A 19,237-nucleotide genomic window follows, 5' to 3' on the forward strand; every position below is an offset into this window, starting at 1 on the left:
TGGGCACCTGCTAAATTAGAGAGGAAATATAATATAATGATTTGTATTACTTTATTATTATTTATCAATAGGTTGAGTATTTATACAAACGATAATTCACTAAATATTATTGGCATGATTTTGTGAAAAAATTTCCTTCCAAAATGCTCTACTTTTTTTAAAAAAAAAAATTTAATAAATTCTTTTAAAAGATTAATAAATTCAAATTTCAAAAATAATTAAGTGTTACAAAAGTCATTTAATTTTAATTTAACTTTATTTCAATTAACTATAATTATTAATAAATCATAATTTATAAATCCGTGCATTGCACGGAGCCAAAAACTAGTTCTCATAATAAGATATATACGGAAAATAAAATATAATATAATACAAACCAGTGTTGAAGGAGTTAAATTCCGTTTTCTAAATGCTTTGGATATCGACTCCTAGACCGGTCATATGTATTTTACCGATACAAGTCTCGCTATCGGGAATTTCGGTTTTAATAGAAGTGATCGAAGTGGAAAACTACTAAGATATGATCTCAAATGTGTAACTGTTCCACTACGAGGTCTTTCTTTTGCAAATGGTGTTGCATTGAGCAAGAAAAAAGACTATTCTTGTTACAGAAACAACAACCTATCAATTGCAAAAGTATTGGCTTATCGGTCCTAAAGCTGGAACCGTCGAGCTATTTATCCAGCTTTCAGGACGACCAAATAACATCAACCGTGGATTTCTCATAACCCAACTAATCAATCAAAGTTAATTAACGAGTCTGCAACGCTCCTAAAAAGTTTAGATACAGACATCATTGTTGATGTGAGCGACGAACTAAGTTTCACAATAACTTGTGGATAGGTTCAATTATTCATAATTAATTACATTATATACACTAGCTAAATTTTAGTCATAATTTTCATACATTGTTATTAGTGAACGTCTATTTTTTTGAGGATATTTTTTTAAAAAATAATAATAAAAAAAATTGCACAGTGGAATTATTGGGTAAAATTTATGAATCCCGCCGGTAAATTTAATTTTCTAACCCACCGGCAGGGGAAAATTTTTTGTAAACGGCCCAAGATTTAACCTGACTCTAATACCATGCTAAATTAGAGAGGAAATATAATATAATGGTTTGTATTGCTTTATTATTATTCATCAATAGGTTGAGTATTTATACAAAACCTACGCTCATAAGATAGGATGAAAAAACCTACGCTCATAAGATAGAAAGAAATAATCTTCCTAAAAGATATACCATATATCCTAACGATATATTTATTAAATAATATCTTAGCCTAAATAAACTTAAATACATTATTCTCATAATAAGATATGTAATCAATATGAAATAATATAATCATGTGTAATTTTAGCATGATTATATTATTTCATACTGAATAAAAATTCAATTATTAAAATTTTACAAGTTAAAACAAAAGAATACAATGGCAGAAGTATATTTACATACTCTAGATAAAAATGGATTGTCGTGTACATAAGGTGGTTTGATCATGGAAGTGTTAAAAGTTTTTTGATATTTATATCCTATACTCCGATGGTAATGAGGTTTCAATTTGGGTTACGTAGTTAGTTCTAGCTTAGGTTTGAATCAAAAGTTGGTCCACTTTCGACTCAGATTTGATTGGATCTATTTTTGACACCTCCATTATGTGTTAAAGTTTGATAAAGGTAAAAGTGGTCATCGAGCTGGACCATGTTGGATGGGACGACTGTAATTAACCCATCAAACCACCAGCCAGGGTCGGTTCACGGGTTGATTGATAATAATAAAAACATGGAAATCAAATTAGCAACAGAAACTTGACAAGGCATTTCAACGAAGCTAGTGGCCTGGAGTACAGCCCGTGCCTAGGGGTGGCAATTCGGGTCATCGGGTCGGGTTCGGGTCAGGTTCCGGTTTGTGCTTAAAAACTATCAAAAATAGTTTAAAACTTAATATTATAACGATATATGACATTTTGGTCAAATCGGGTCGAATTCGGGTTGTTCGGGTCGGGTCGGGTTTCTCTCAGTAACTTCGGGTCGGGTCAGGGGTTGCCAGCTCTACCCGTGCCCATGCCAATCATGTCCACTCATGAAATCTATAGAAGTTCACAAATTTTTTAAAAAAACCCAATGTTCATTAACTTACTGAATGGCGGAAAATTTGGACAGCCAACAACTGCCAATTAATTGGGGTGGCATGTGCATCATAATGATTACCAAAATAAAGAACAAATAGAACTTTGTCTCTCCTCGATTTTCTCTCTTCATTCATTCACTATAGCTTTCTCTCTCCTCGTTTTTCTCTCTCTAAAAAGCAATTAACTGGCGATTTCGAGCGTGTTCTCTCTCCTCCATTGTTGATTTTCGAGCTTTTTCTCTCTTCTCTTTCACTTGTGAAGTTGTTATTTGCTAAATTCAGGTTCGTTTACTTATTTTTTTGAGATTTTTGTTAGTTTAAATTGTTTTGGTTCTTCGATTTTTAGGTTTTTTTATTTTGATTTTGTTTTCGATTTTTGTAGTGTTTGATTCAGCAATGGTGAAGAAGAAGATTACAAAGAAGGCTGTAGATGCTGAAGAAGGTGTGTTTATTTAAATTTTTCATCATTTTTTCAAATTTTCAATTGAATTTTCACTTATATATGTCGAATTAGTAGTGCATGTTATTTTTTATAGTTTTCTATTGATTTTTTATGCATATTATGATAGCTGAATTTTAATTTTGAAGTTATTATGTTTAGTTTTGCTTTATTTTATTGTTCATTGTGTATAATTGGTTCAAAATTTGTTATACATGTGTTGTGGTGTTGTTATATGTGAAACAAATTTTGCATGTTTGTTTTCAGAAGTTTTATTCATTGCTTATTATTCTTCAAATTTTGTATGTTAGGTTTTAGTCAGAGAATGCTAATTAAACTGATTATTTGTTTAGGTTTTAGTTAGATTATGAGAATAGTATGCATATATGCATTGTGTTTGTGTATATGTGTTTGAGTAACAGTAATATGTGCATTGTGCATTTTGCATTGTGCATTGTGTGTGAGTAATAGATATATGTGTCATTTATATGCATGACAAAAGGTTACTTTACGCTGTTAAAAGGGTCACTTTATGCTGTTAAAAGGTTCACTTTATGCTGTTAAAAGGGTCACTTTTTCATTTAAAAGAGTTACTTGTTGTAGTTTAAAGGGTGACTTTATGCAGTTAAAAGGGTAAGTTAATATATTTTAAGGGTTACATTTTCAATTAAAAGGGTTACTTTATATATTACATTTGGCTCACTCTAACATTTTTTGTATCACTCTTGTTTAACATTTCAATATACTCCATATTATGTTTGTGCGTGAGATATTACTACGCATATTAATTTAGCCCCCTTAATTAAAATTTTTTGGTTCTGCCACTAGTGTTAAGCATGTACTCTGTATAATATTTGAACATGGTGGTGTTAACGAGAGTTGAGCAAAACTCCAATGGTGGTGTTAATAAAAAAATGTGGATGTTAAAACTTACCACCACTCAACCACCATCCCAACTTAATGGTTTTGAATTGGATTAAGTTTGACCCAAATTTCATAAAAGTTATGAATTGGATTAAGTGTGACCCAAATTTCATAAAAGTTATTACCTATATGTCTCAGGTGTCTAATAATAACTACTTTGTATATTGAGAAATTGACGGAAAATTGTGTGAAAAATATCTAAAATTGGTGAATGCTCATGAAGATTCTAGATGTATGTAATTATGTAAAGCAAGTACTTATGTAGAAGTTTCTACGCACTTCTTGACTTCTTCCACACCAATGCATCACCTATATATATAGGTAACATGTTGGGCACCTGCTAAATTAGAGAGGAAATATAATATAATGGTTTGTATTAATTTATTATTATTTATCAATAGGTTGAGTATTTATACAAACGATAAATTCACTAAATATTATTGGCATGATTTTGTGAAAAAATTTCCCTCCAAAATGCGCTACTTTTTTTTAAAAAAGAAAATTTCATCATTTTTTAATTAATTCTTTTGAAGGATTAATAAATTCAAATTTCAAAAATAATTAAGTGTTACAAAAGTCATTTAATTTTAATTAACTCTATTTTAATTAACTACTATTATTAATAAATCACAATTTATAAATCCGTGCATTGCCGGAGCCAAAAACTAGTTTTCATAATAAGATATATCCGGAAAATATAATATATTATAATACAAACCAGTGTTGAAGGAGTTAAATTCCGTTTTCTAAATGCTTTGGATATCGACTCTCATATGCATTTTACCAATACAAGTTCTCACTATCGGGAATTTCGGTCTTATTAGAAGTGATCGAAGTGTAAGATTACTAAGATATGATCCCAAGACAAAACGCGTAACTGTTCTACTACGAGATCTTTCTTTCGCAAATGGTGTTGCATTGAGTAAGAAAAAAGACTTTATTCTTGTTACAGAAACAACAACATATCAATTGCATAAGTATTGGCTCACCGGTCTTAAAGTTGGAACCGTCGAGCTATTTATCCAGCTTTCAGGACGACCAGATAACATCAACCGTGGATTTCTCATAGCCCAACTAACCAATCAAAGTTAATTAACGAATCTGCAACGATCCTAAAAAGTTTAGATACAGACATCATTGTTGATGCGAACGACGAACTAGTTTCACAATAACTTGTGGATAGGTTCAGTTATTCATAATTACATTATATACACTAGCTAAATTTTAGTCATAATTTTTATATATTGTTATTTGTGAACGTCTATTTTTTTGAGGATATGAACGTGTATTTAATTTTTTAAAAAACAATAAATTAAAAATAAATTAAAAAAAATCGCACAGTGGAATTTTTGGGTAAAATTTATGAATCCCGCTGGTGAATTTAATTTTCTAATAACCCATCGGCAGGGGAAAATTTTTTTGTAAACGGCCACCATGCTAAATTAGAGAGGAAATATAATATAATGGTTTGTATTGCTTTATTATTATTCATCAATAGGTTGAGTATTTATACAAAACCTACGCTCATAAAATAGGAAGAAAAAACCTACGCTATAGAAAGAAATAATCTTGCTAAAAGATATACCATATATCCTAACGATATATTTATTAAATAATATCTTAACCTAAATAAACTTAAATACATTATTCTCATAATAAGATATGTAATCAATATGAAATAATATAATCATGTGTAATTTTAGCATGATTATATTATTTCATACTGAATAAAAATTCAACAGAGCTTTTTCAGTGCGGCAGGCCACATGGTGCGGCAAGGATTACTTGTTTTCTAGGTTACTTGTTTCTGGAGTTACTTGTATGTGTTACTTGTAGAATGTTACTTGTATTCTGGGGTTACTTGTATGTGTTACTTGTATTCTGAGGTTATTTGTATGGATTACTTGAATGGGTTGAGTAACACCTACAAGTAACCTTAGACCAAAACCTCGTACCAAACCAATAACACCCTACAAGTAACTCCTGACCAAAACCAGTAACACCTACAAGTAACCTCAGACCAAAACCTCGTACCAAACCAATAACACCTTACAAGTAACTCCTGACCAAAACCAGTAACACCCATACAAGTAACCCCAGAATACAAGTAACACCTACAGGTAACCCCTGACAAAAACCGGTAATACCCATACAAGTAACCCTAGAATACAAGTAAATCCTACAAGTAACCCCTGACAAAACCAGTAACACATATACAAGTAACACCATAATACAAGTAACACTATACAAGTAACCCTTACCGCATACAAAAATTTGTAAAAATTCAATTATTAAAATTTTACAAGTTAAAACAAAAGAATACAATGGCAGAAGTATATTTACATACTAGATAAAAATGGATTGTCGTGTACATAAGGTGGTTTGATCATGGAAATGTTAAAAGTTTATTGATATTTATATCCTATACTCTGATGGTTATGAGGTTTCAATTTGGGTTACGTAGTTAATTCTAGCTTAGGTTTGAATCAAAAGTTGGTCCACTTTCGACTCAGATTTGATTGGATCTATTTTTGACACCTACATTATGTGTTAAAGTTTGATAAAGGTAAAAGTGGTCATCGAGCTGGACCATGTTGGATGGGACGACTGTAATTAACCCATCAAACCACCAGCCAGGGCCGGTTCACGGGTTGATTAATAATAATGAAAACATGGAATACAAATTAGCAACAGAAACTTGACAAGGCGTTCCAACGAAGCTAGTGGCCTGGAGTACAGCCTGTGCCCATGCCAATCATGTCCACTCATTAGCACTGTCAAAACGGTTTGACATTTCGGTTTCGGTTCGGTTTGAAATCGGTTCGGTATTCAATCGGGTCGGTTTGGAATCGGTTTAATTGTCTCACGGGTCGGTTTTGGTTCGATTTAAATAGTTATCGGTTCGATTTGGTTTCGATTTATTCTTAAGCGGTTTTAATTCGGTTCGGGTTGTAAACAGTTCGGGTAGTAAACGGTTCGGTGCAGACAGGTTGCGGTTTGTTAACGGTGCGGTGTAAACGGTTTTTATCCCGGTTCAAACAATTTCGGGCTGGAAACGGTTTCGGGTTAGAAACAGTTCGGTTCTTTTTTGGTTCAGTTTATAACTGGTTCGTTTCTTTTTCGGTTCATTTTTTAACTGGTTCGGTTCTTTTTCGGTTCAGTTTATATTTGGTTCGGTTCTTCGATGGTTTAAACACTTTAACGTTATTCATATCGGTTCCATTTCAAGTTTACTAAATTACGGTTCGGGTCGGTTTTCGGTTTCAAAAAATAAATTGTTTATCGAGTTGTTTGGATTCGGGCAGTTAAATGGTTTTGGTTTGAAATTTGATAGTACTTGCTAACCTTTTGCGTTCACAAGTTTTATATAAAGTCGCGAATCATTTTACATTTACTATTTAGGCATCAAATTATAAACAAATTCTCATTGATTTTATAAATACATATCATGTTCTGTTTCAAGTTTAGTCATACTGATCTTACTAGTTTATTACGAAGTAGATTATAAGAGTTAGTGTATTAATGTATTACTGTGTTTACAATTAGGTTATTATATGCTTCTTATTTAATCATTTATATACATGACTAGAGGCAGTAGTGTTGCTAATAGTTTGAGGCAGGGCCTGAGCTTGCTTGTTTTGCTCTTGTTTGTGAACACTGATTATCCTTAATGAATGATTTGCCTTGCTATTTTAAAAAAATATTCTAAGATTTCTAATATTTAATCCATTTAATTATATTCCCGTCAAAAAAAAATCCATTTAATTATATAAAAAAGTTTGTAAACGGTTCGATTTAGAAGCGGTTTGGTTCATAAACGGTTCGGTTTATAACCAGTTTGGTTTACAAACAGTTCGGTTTTTAAATGGTTCGGTGCAAACAGGTAGCAGTTTGCTAACGGTTCGGTGTAAGCGGTTTTTTTGTCAGTTTAAACGGTTTCGGGTTGGAACCGGTTTCGGGTTAGATACGGTTCGGTTCTTTTTCGGTTCGGTTTTCTTTCAGTTCGGTTTATATTTGGTTCGGTTTGTTAATGGGTTCGGTTCTTATACGTTTAACATTATTCGGGTCGATTCGGTTTCGGGTTTACTAAAATACGGTTCGGGTCGGTTTTCGGTTTCAAAAAAATTTAATCGGTTCGGTTCTCATTTGGGTCGGTCAGTTTCGGGCAGTTAAACGGTTTCGGTTTGAAATTTGACAGCACTACCACTCATGAAATCTATAGAAGTTATGTTATAAACCAGCCCAAATAATGTAAGGTCAACCAAGAAAGGAGATAAGTTTCAAAAGTAAACTGTATTGATCAACAAGGAAATTAGTGAAATAGTGAAATACTCAACTTAGACAGTCCATTTTCTTTTGATTCACTTTTAAAAGTCATTAGAAAAAATACATGACTATCTTTATCAAATTAAAATATTTTTGGCCTTGGGACTAAAGAAGGGTTGGATACTACAATCAGGTAGTATACACAAAAAAAAAAAATAAGGGTTAATTTTCCTTATATCTTGTTATGAAGTATGTTACAAGTTACAGGAGTACAAGTTACAAGTATTATTAATGATCATAAAAAAGATAATAACAATAACATGCAAAAATATAATAATATCATCAACATAATCCATACATCATAAATTCAGTAGTTAGAGATAAGAAAATACAATGAAGAACTACATAGAAATGTCTGGAATTCTGAAAACATAAGAATAAATAAACGTCTCTCCACAATCAATTTCCAATTCCTCACCACCACAAAACCAAAAAGAAAAATAAAAATGTGGGTCAACAAATGTAAAACAGAATAATAATCTTTTAACCAAAGTACCCTCCAAATTATGCTGCTGCTACTACTATGCAAAATTATTTTTTTATTTAATTAACTCCTTAAAAACTTGATAAAAATGCTCCCAATGCTGCTAAACCAACAACAGTCAGTTGTACTGAGATGCCTGTAGCAGAGGATGCACCATTTGGACTGCTTGGTGACATTGCAGGTGATAATGTGCTGCCTCCCGGACCCATTGCTGCTGCCGGAGCCATCAAAGCGCCCGATGGAGCACCCGCCGGAGAAACCACACCAGCTACAAGTACACAAATGATAAGGCTTACAGTTAGTTAATAGCAAAGGATGATAAAATATTGATGAGGGAAAAATAGAAGTGAATGACTTGATTATTATTGATGGCCTCAACCCCAATATATAAAATACAAGCTAACCCTAATTTGATAGGATTAGGAAACTACCAAAAATATATCTTAAAGATATTCTAGGCATAAAATATGGAACCAAATAAATCCTAAAATATTCCCAAGAGTATTCCCAAAATATATCCCGCAATACCCCCCCTCAAGTTGGAGCATGTGGATCAAAGATGCCCAACTTGGAAAGAAGGTGATTAAACTGAGTCTTCCCAAGCGCCTTAGTGAAAATATCCGCCAATTGTTCCTTAGTGGAAACATAAGATGGAGCAATTAAGCCCTCTGTAATAGCATCACGAACAATGTGACAATCAATCTCAATGTGCTTTGTTCGTTCATGAAAAACTGGATTTCGAGCTATATGTAAAGCAGATTGATTATCACAAAACAACTTGATCGCCTTAGGATGTTGAACACCCAAACTCAAAATCAAAGCCTTCAACCATTTCAACTCATGTGTGGTTGCAGCCATGCAACGATACTCAGCCTCAGAAGAAGAAAAAGAGACCGTGGGTTGCTTCTTGGTCTTCCATGAAATAGGAGATTTACCAAGAAAAACTAGCCAACCAGTCAACGAACGACGAGTAAGGGGACACGCCGCCCAATCTGAATCACACCAACCCTGCAAAGTTAGGTCACTATCTGCACTCAACAAAATACCCTGTCCCGGGGTACCCTTTAAATAACGAACCACCCTGAGAGCTGATTCCCAATGCTCAATCCGAGGTTCGTGCATAAACTGTGAAAGAATATGAACCGAATATGCCAAATCTGGTCTAGTAACCAAGAGATAAATTAACCGTCCTACCAGTCTGCGATAAGACTCAGGATTAGTAAGTAACTCACCACTAGCAAGGCTAAGCTTATGATTTTGCTCAATTGGAAAGCCACTCGGCTTTGCCCCTAACAACCCTGCTTCCGAAATGATATCCAAAGTATATTTGCGTTGACATAAAAACAATCCTGATTTACTACGAGCTACCTCAATGCCCAAAATATACTTTAAAGGACCAAGATCCTTCATCTTGAAACAATCACCAAGATAAGCCTTGAACACGGCTAATGCAGTGGAATCATTCCCAGAAATAATAAGATCATCAACATAAACTAAGACATTGATCTGAACATTGCCTTTAGTGTATGTGAAAAGAGAATAATCCGAGTAAGATTGAATAAAACCGTACCCTTTCAGAGCCCTAGTGAGTTTTGCAAACCAACACCTTGGAGCTTGTTTCAACCCATACAAAGCCTTTCTCAAACGACACACCAAGTTCGGATCCGAGCTCTCAAAACCCGGAGGTAATTTCATGTACACCTCCTCTTCTAGATCACCGTGTAGAAAAGCATTATGAACATCCATTTGATGAAGCTCCCAATTTTTAGAAGTAGCTATAGCGAGAAAAGCCCGAACTGTAGTCATTTTTGCAACCGGAGCGAAAGTCTCACTATAATCTATACCTTCTTGCTGATGATTACCAAAAACAACCAAGCGAGACATGAGACGTTCAACATCACCATTAGCCAAAAATTTCGTCTTGTACACCCATTGACTGCCTAGAGCCTTCTTACCGGGAGGAAGATACTCTAAAGTCCAAGTCCCATTGTCTTCTAATGCCCTTATTTCTTCTTTCATAGAACGTTGCCAACCTTCAGATTTCATGGCTTCTTTAAAGGATTTTGGATCCTTTCCCAAAACAACGGCTGCAAGAAATTTGCGATAATTCACAGAAAACATGTCACAGTTTATATAGTGTGCCAGGAGATACGGAGTACCTGTAGTGTGATTGGAAGTAGGAGACGGACTCTTAGCAACAACCGTGTGTGTAACAAAATCACGGAGCAAAACCGAAGGATATTTATCCCGAAAACCACGACCCAACTCACGAGAAGCCTGCTGTGCCGTAGGAACTGCCTGGTGGGAGGACTACTCGGACTGACTGGGTTGGTCCGTGGCAGTTTCTGAACCGGGGGAGTGCTGCTCGGACTGCACTGGCTGGGCAGTTTCTGCCTCAGGTGGCAGCTGCCCTACATGCTGCTGCTGTACAATATCTATTTCAGTTTGCTCTACGGACTGCTGTTGTGCTTCAACTTGCTGTTGGTGCTCTTGAAATTGCGGAGTAGGGGTGTTGGCAGGGGACTCCGCACCCCCCCTGCGGCCAGCAGCATTATGCCGCGGGTGGGGTGCGAAGGAAACTGTTTCCACCCTTTCATGAGATGTAATTGCACTTTGCTCAACAATATTATTATATGTGTCATGTACGGCTGTAGCATTGTCATCATAGCTCAAATTATGATCATCAAAATCCATATGAACCTCATCCTCCGTATTTCCCAAATTCACATCAATATTTACATCATCCGGACTTCCAAAAGGGAACATATCTTCGATAAATTTCACATCACGAGAGACAAAAAATCCTTTGTTTCAAGATCAAATAGCTTCCATCCCTTTTTCCCGAATGGATACCCCACAAAAACACATTTACGACTCCTACTAGCAAACTTATCCCCCCTCGTCTTTTGATTGTGTGCAAAACACAAACAAATAAAAATACGAATAGCACCAAAAGAAGGAGGTTTATTGAAAAGAATTTCGAAAGGTGATTTGTTTTGTAGAATAGGGGTAGGAGTACGATTAATCAAATGAGCCGCGGCTAAAACACACTCACCCCAAAAATAAATAGGAAGATTTGCTTGGAATCTCAAGGCCCTACTAACATTAAGAATGTGTTTGTGTTTTCTCTCTACCCTCCCGTTTTGTTGAGGAGTCCCAACACAAGAGGTTTGAAAGAAAATACCAGTTGCAACAAAATAATCATTCAAACAATTAAATTCAGTCCCATTATCACTCTGCACAATTTTAATTGTTTGATTAAATTGTCTATCAACCATAGCAACAAAAGCCATAAACATCCGAAAAACCTCAGTTTTATCAAGCAGCAAATAGATCCAAACCGCACGGGAATAATCATCAACAATAGTCAAGAAATAACGAGCCCCACACGAGGATACATGACGATATGGACCCCATAAATCACAGTGTATTTTTTCAAAAATTCTAGAAGCTCTATTGTCACTCAAAGGAAATTTGTCTCTAGGATGTTGAGCACGAAAACATACTTCACAACCTTTTGCTAAACTAGTGTTAGTTTTGCTAATGTGAGGAAGCAACTTAATTACCTTCTCAGAGGGATGACCCATTCTTCTATGCCAAAGATCCAACTCAGAAGTCGCTCCAACCACCGACACACGTTGCACCCCATCCGGTTTGCTAAGATAATAGAGTCCGTCTTGCCTAAGACCCGTGCCAATCAACTCCTTCATTGGGTTATGTATAGCACACATATGCGAGGTAAATTGTACAATAACTTTCAATTGATCACTAAGTTGAGAGACGGAAATTAAATTGCAATTCAAATTCGGAACAAAAAGAACTCCAGAGATAGTAATTTTATTGGACAAACAAACAGATCCGGCCAAAGTTGCAAGTACACTGTCACCATTGGGCAAACCAACAGGGCATTCGATGTTGTAAGAGTCAAATAGCCAAGATTTATTTCCGGTGACATGATGAGTTGCACCGGTATCAATAATCCAACAAGTGTTGTCAAATTTACCATTAAGACGGATTTCTGGGACTATTGTATTACCCAGAAAACCGGCCATGGTTGTGTGTTTAAAAAAAAATTTAACCTGCTCTTGATACCATGATAAAATATTGATGAGGGAAAAATAGAAGTGAATGACTTGATTATTATTGATGGCCTCAACCCCAATATATAAAATACAAGCTAACCCTAATTTGATAGGATTAGGAAACTACCAAAAATATATCTTAAAGATATTCTAGGCATAAAATATGGAACCAAATAAATCCTAAAATATTCCCAAGAGTATTCCCAAAATATATCCCGCAATAAAGGATCATAAATAATGCGTAGTACTAATGATTACAGGTTAATAACAGAGCATATTAACTTCATCTTCATATACTGGTTCACTCACAGTATTAGTCTTATATCTAATTACTTTCCTGATAGGATTATTTAAATCTTCATTTAACTCAAAACTAGAACATGATCCCATATCAATGCTATGCCTTGCAAGTTGTTTTAAAGCCTTTTTATTCTCATATTTTTCACTTAGTTTCTTTAGTAGAGCTAATATTTCTTCTTCATCTTCTTCTGGCTTCTCATCACATTGTTTTTTCAATTTTATAATCGTTGAGTTTTGTCTACTTAGACTTAGTGTTCTAAGACTCATATTTCTCTGTATCTTAGGTTTCGTAACTACTCCAATATGAAGTAACCCTGATTCATCAATTAACATTTTATTTGATCTATACTAACTGCAGGATTCATAAAGAATTCTTCCCACGTTTTTTCAATTTCGATTTCGTTAGGATTTACTTTTATAGGTGTAATTTTCTTCTTAGGGCCTCCTCCTTGCTCATACTTCTGAGCATCGACTATTTGTTTTTTAAAAGACGAGTCTATAGTGTTTTACCAACTTGTAAACCACCTTCCATCTTAATTGTATAGGTCGTGTTCCAATATGCATTTTTACTCCTTCTGTTAGTAGTTTGATAGCTAAAAACTTAGCCGCAAACGAATCTTCTAAGCTCACATAATATCTAGGTTCACATATGTAGCTTATCGTTCCTTGACTTAAATTACATGTGATACCACTGATTATTTGATCATAAAATTCTTTATGTCTAATATCACAAATAAAACTTAAGCACTTAACATCTTTGCCAAAGTCTTGTAAAGGAGTTATGTATATATACTTGTACTGCACCAATACAAATATAACTATAATTTCCTTTTTCTTTATGTTTTTTAATACTTTTCCAGTTTATGATATTAATTTCAGCTGCTTTTTGTTCACAATCTTCGATTACTATACTTCCTTCCATTTCTTCACATACATATTTGGTTCTTGTTTGAAAGAAAGAAGTTTTAAATATTTTATCCTTAGTAATCTGAGAAAAATTCCAGCTTTCTTTGTTTTTCTGGTCTAGGTCATTATCTTCAAATGAATATTCAGCTCTTTTTAGTTGACCTATAGTCATTTTACTTTTATCCTCCTCATTGTCATCTGATTCTTAGTTTTCTACTTCTTCTCCTTCCATCATATTATTTATTTCTTCGTAATTTTCATCTTCAAACTCACTGTCTTCAGGTTCTTCATTATACTCATTTTCTTCTTCTATTATTTCTACTATTCCTTTATTATTACTTAAAGCCAATTCTAAAGCCTCGTCTTCTGGTATATCTATGTAATCCCAACTTCCTAAGGCTTCCATTAATTTATGATTAGCTTTCTTACATTCATTAGCATAATGTCCTAATTCTCCACAAGACCAACACATGCATGTTTTCTTTTTCTCAGGACAATATGTTGCTTTTCTGAAAAACCTACTTGGTTTTCTATATTTATGTTTATAATATTTCTTTTTATAGGTTTCTCCTCTTGATCTGTCAAATTTATTTTTCTTATAGTTCCTTCTCTTATTATAGTTTTTTCTTTCACATCCATAGCTATTTGGGAAATCCCAACAAGTGAGAAATTGTTTCTTCATTTGTTGAGCTCCTGCAACCTCTCTACATTTCTTTTCAATCCATTTTCTTAAAAAGGCAATTCTATTTCCTAGGGCATCCCTAGTTAAAAATTTTTCTTTCCATTCTTGATATTTTTCACTAATTTCTTCATTAAGGGGACTTGGTAATTTATCATAGAACATTCCAAGATTTGTCTCATTTTCACCAATTTTGTAATAATGTGTTTCAAATTCCATAATGTAACTTTCAACATATTTCATATTACAGATGGACAAATTACTTAACTTTCTTTGATATTCTATTCGTTTTTCATTAGGATCAGCTCTTGGACCAATGACTTCTAACTCAATGTATTGACATAATTGCCTAAACATTCTAGTAGGAGATTCACTAGCTCTTAATGTAGCTTTGACTTCTTCATTTATACCCTCGTACCAATCTTCTACACAGCCATAAAAACTATGTTCGATATAATTTAAGAAATTTTCTGAAGTCCAGTCAGTCTTTAGGTTGAGTACACTACTCATGCTCTTCTTCCACTGATCTAAAACATTTTGTCTATCCCTTACTCCGTCTAACTTAAGCTTATATCCAGTTTGACTTATGGGTTCAAGAGTTACTTCTTCTTGTTTAGGAATTTGGTTTGGCATAACCTTGACACTGAACCGGGTAGTTTTCCCTGGTATGTATCTTGGTCGTGTGCAACTTCCTTCTCCTTGATATCTAGGTCTTTGGATAACATTGTTTACGTTAATGTTTTCATCAATAATTTCTTCTCCCACATCATTATTATCCATTACTCTTTTACCTAGTTTATTTTCAATCTTTTGTTGGACTACTTCTATGGGTAGAAAATCCAGATCATTTGACTTCATTAATCCCATTTGTTGATATAGGTCTTCTTTTAATGTAACATAATTATTTTCTTCTATAGAAGAAATCCCTTTTTTAGAAATTAAATTCATGATTTCGTTAAGCTTATTAGGGTCTTCTTCCTTATCGAATAAGACTTGTAATTCTTCAAGTGTTTTCTCCTGAAGATGATGGCTCATCTTTAGTCTCTTGGTTCTTTTCTTGATTTCTAATAGATCTTTTAGGAAGTGATACAGTAAACTTCTTATTTTTATCTAGATTTTGAAAAGGATATTTATATTTATATGGAACAATCTTTTCCTTACTAGGGGATACTTCTTTGTTAAACTGATGTCTAACCTCATTTGTTAAAGCAAGTTGTACTTGTTTAACTTGTTCTTTTAGCTCACTTAAATTTTTATTAATCTCTGATATTTCTGTTAATAGCTTATGCTCACTGCTCATGCAGTGATGCAACGACAATGTACACTACCAACTTCTACTTTAAGCTCACCAATTTGATCTACAATATAATTAAGGACTGGGCCAAGATTATTAGAATTTTCTGGAATATGATAGTAATGCTTAAAATCAGGCTTTTTACACTCAGTAGAAGGTCTAGTATTCTCCAGTTTTCCTTAATTAATTACAACCTAATTTTAGCTTTTAATAACCTGGTTTTGGCTCTGATACCAATCGAACGCAGCTAGATACCAACAAAGTTTTAATTAGGATACCAACTATAAAGCTAATTATACCAACAATAATATTTGTTTAATATGATACCAACCGCAGTACTATGATGATACCAACAAGTTATAGGATGGTATTTTGATACTACTCAGGATGGTATTGTCTATATAGATCGTTGGTGCTTACAGATAAGGTACTCTTTTTTTTTTTTGTCTTTTTACTAAATTACGAAAATGACGACCTTACTAGAGACCACCTTGGTCTCTACCTACTTGAGACCAAGAATTCCTCCTAGATAAAAATGGATTGTCGTGTACATAAGGTGGTTTGATCATGGAAATGTTAAAAGTTTATTGATATTTATATCCTATACTCTGATGGTTATGAAGTTTCAATTTGGGTTACGTAGTTAGTTCTAGCTTAGGTTTGAATCAAAAGTTGGTCCACTTTCGGCTCAGATTTGATTGGGTCTATTTTTGACACCTCCATTATGTGTTAAAGTTTGATAAAGGTAAAAGTGGTCATCGAGCTGGACCATGTTGGATGGGACGACTGTAATTAACCCATCAAACCACCAGCCGGGGCCGGTTCACGGGTTGATTGATAATAATGAAAACATGGAATACAAATTAGCAACAGAAACTTGACAAGGCGTTCCAACGAAGCTAGTGGCCTGGAGTACAGCCCGTGCCCATGCCAATCATGTCCACTCATGAAATCTATAGAAGTTATGTTATAACCAGCCCAAATAATGTAAGGTCAACCAAGAAAGGAGATAAGTTTCAAAAGTAAACTGTATTGATCAACAAGGAAATTAGTGAAATACTCAACTTAGACAGTCCATTTTCTTTTGATTCACTTTTAAAAGTCATTAGAAAAAATTAATGACTATCTTTATCAAATTAAAATATTTTTGGCCTTGAGACTAAAGAAGGGTTGGATACTACAATTAGGTACTCCCTCCGTCCCTTTATTACATGCCTGTTTCTCATTTTGCACGGGAATTAAGAAAGTTAAAGATTTTTTAAAACTAAAATGGGGAGTACAAATATGCATGTGGGGTTAGAGAGAGATAGAGAGAAAGTATTGGAAATTGATGTAAAGTACAAAACAGATAAATAAAAATGATGACAAATTATCAAAACAAGAATAATATTGGCAAAAAGTACAACCTATAAATAGAAACAGACATGTAATAAAGGGACGGAGGGAGTAGTATACACAAAAAAAATAAGGGTTAATTTTCCTTATATCTTGATATGAAGTATGTTACAAGTTACAGAGTACAAGTTACAATTCTTACAAGTATTATTAATTAATGATCATAAAAAAAAATAATAACAATAACATGCAAAAATATAATAATATCATCAACATAATCCATACATCATAAATTCAGTAGTTAGAGATAAGAAAATACAACCAAGAACTAGATAGAAATGTCTGGAATTCTGAAAACATAAGAATAAATAAACGTCTCTCCACAATCAATTTCCAATTCCTCACCACCACAAAACCAAAAAGAAAAATAAAAATGTGGGTCAACAAATGTAAAACAGAATAATAATCTTTTAACCAAAGTACCCTCCAAATTATGCTGCTGCTACTACTATGCAAAATTATTTATTTCTTTAATTAACTCCTTAAAAACTTGATAAAAATGCTCCCAATGCTGCTAAACCAACAACAGTCAGTTGTACTGAGATGCCTGTAGCAGAGGATGCACCATTTGGACTGCTTGGTGACATTGCAGGTGATAATGTGCTGCCTCCCGGACCCATTGCTGCTGCCGGAGCCATCGAAGCGCCCGATGGAGCACCCGCCGGAGAAACCACACCAGCTACAAGTACAAATATGATAAGGATTACACTTAGTTAATAGCAAAGGATCATAAATAATACTAATGATTACAGGTTAATAACAGAGGATCATTGATGCTATTAGTCATTTTTTTTTTTTTTACAAATTATACTACTACGTATTTGTCATTTATAGCTGTTGAATTAGAGAAACAACACTAATTGCTCCCTAAATCAGGCAATAATAATGAAAAAATAATAAACAATTTGAGAACAAATAAATGAGTACTTAAAATATTGAAAAAACTATGTGAACAGAAAATTAATTAATCACTTTAAACCCTAGAAACAAGGAAAGATATTCCTTGACCAATTTTTTTAAAAAAAAATTAGAAATCCCACAAACATTCTAAAGATTCAAACAAAAATACTACGTACTTCAATTTGGATATTCAAATCCTCGAGAACACAAAATAAAATTGATTATCCACAAAAAATAACCCATTTCTAAATTGATGCCCCTAAAACCAGGTTTAAAAACCACTTTAAAAAACATCACTTAAAGAAAACCTCACTTTTATAAAGCAAAAAAACAACATGCTGAAATTTCAAGCTAAAAAGAACCCTTTTTTTCTACTCCGTATTTTTCTTTTTTTTATAATCCACTGTAAAATTTAAGAATTTTTATACTTTTAACACAAAAATTTACAAAAAATCCAAAACATACCCATTTCCAAATAAAAAAAATACAAAAATTAAGAGTAATTAATTAAAGCAATATTTCGTAGGCGTCGGAAGTAGATAAATACCTGGAGAAGGAGCGCCGGTTGGAGATATATCCACTGCATAAACAAATTCATTTAAAAAAAAAATCAGTTATTAAAATTCCTATATTTATCTCTATATAAAAAATAAAAATAAAAAAAAACTTACAGCCACATTTGGCAGCAGAAGGAGCATGAACATGGCAAGCATCAGGAAGACCAACAGCTTTACTAACATTCAAAACGACACCGAATTGAGCACTACTCTTAAACCCTTCACAAAGACACTCTGCATTCGTCTTAAGCACAGATTTCAACCCTGAACAACAGTTTCCTTCCGGCTTATTCACCGTACTTCCATTCGTAACATACGACAGACAATCCGACATGCTCAGCACTACGCTCGTGCAGTCCACCGGTGCGGGGGAAGAGCCCTTCGATTCCACCGTCGCAGCCATTGCGATTGCGAGGGACATTAGGATCGCGTACTTCATAATAGTTGCTGCCATCGGAAACGATGATGATAAGATTTCACAAACGAGATGAATGATTGAAGAAATGAAAAATGGAGTTTCACACTTTCACAAGTTGGTTGTGTTTGTGTTGTGTTGGTGTGGTGGAGTGAGAAGGGGAGAGTGAGGGTTAAAATAGGGAGGGGTGGAAAAGGAGGGACACGTGGCGAGCATCGGGGGAGTACAATGTTATGATGAGAAGCATTTGGGGTTTTGAAAAAAAATCAAAAATTGTGAAAAAGGGGATTTTTGAGGGGAGTGATAGAGTGGGGTGGCTGTGTGGGAAAGTTTGGTAAGGACGAATAGGAGGGTGACACGTGTGAAGGAGAGGGGGGTTGATGGGTGAGTCAATGAGGGTGG

General features: G+C 34.1%; 1 protein-coding gene across 1 annotated transcript; it reads right to left on the minus strand.

The window, feature by feature from the left end:
• Positions 1–17,020: 17,020 nt before the first annotated feature.
• Positions 17,021–18,990, minus strand: LOC145611333 (non-specific lipid transfer protein-like 1). Its single transcript, XM_081666652.1, has 3 exons — positions 18,535–18,990; positions 18,411–18,443; positions 17,021–17,642 (listed from the first exon to the last, which is right to left on the minus strand). Exons 1-3 carry the CDS (start codon positions 18,872–18,874, stop codon positions 17,446–17,448), a joined length of 570 nt encoding a protein of 189 aa, XP_081522778.1. The 5' UTR covers positions 18,875–18,990; the 3' UTR covers positions 17,021–17,445.
• Between the last annotated feature and the right edge of the window lie 247 nt (positions 18,991–19,237).

The sequence above is a fragment of the Chenopodium album genome, chromosome 24 (assembly GCF_948465745.1).
Source record: "Chenopodium album chromosome 24, dcCheAlbu1.1, whole genome shotgun sequence".
NCBI classification, from domain to species: Eukaryota; Viridiplantae; Streptophyta; class Magnoliopsida; order Caryophyllales; family Amaranthaceae; genus Chenopodium; species Chenopodium album.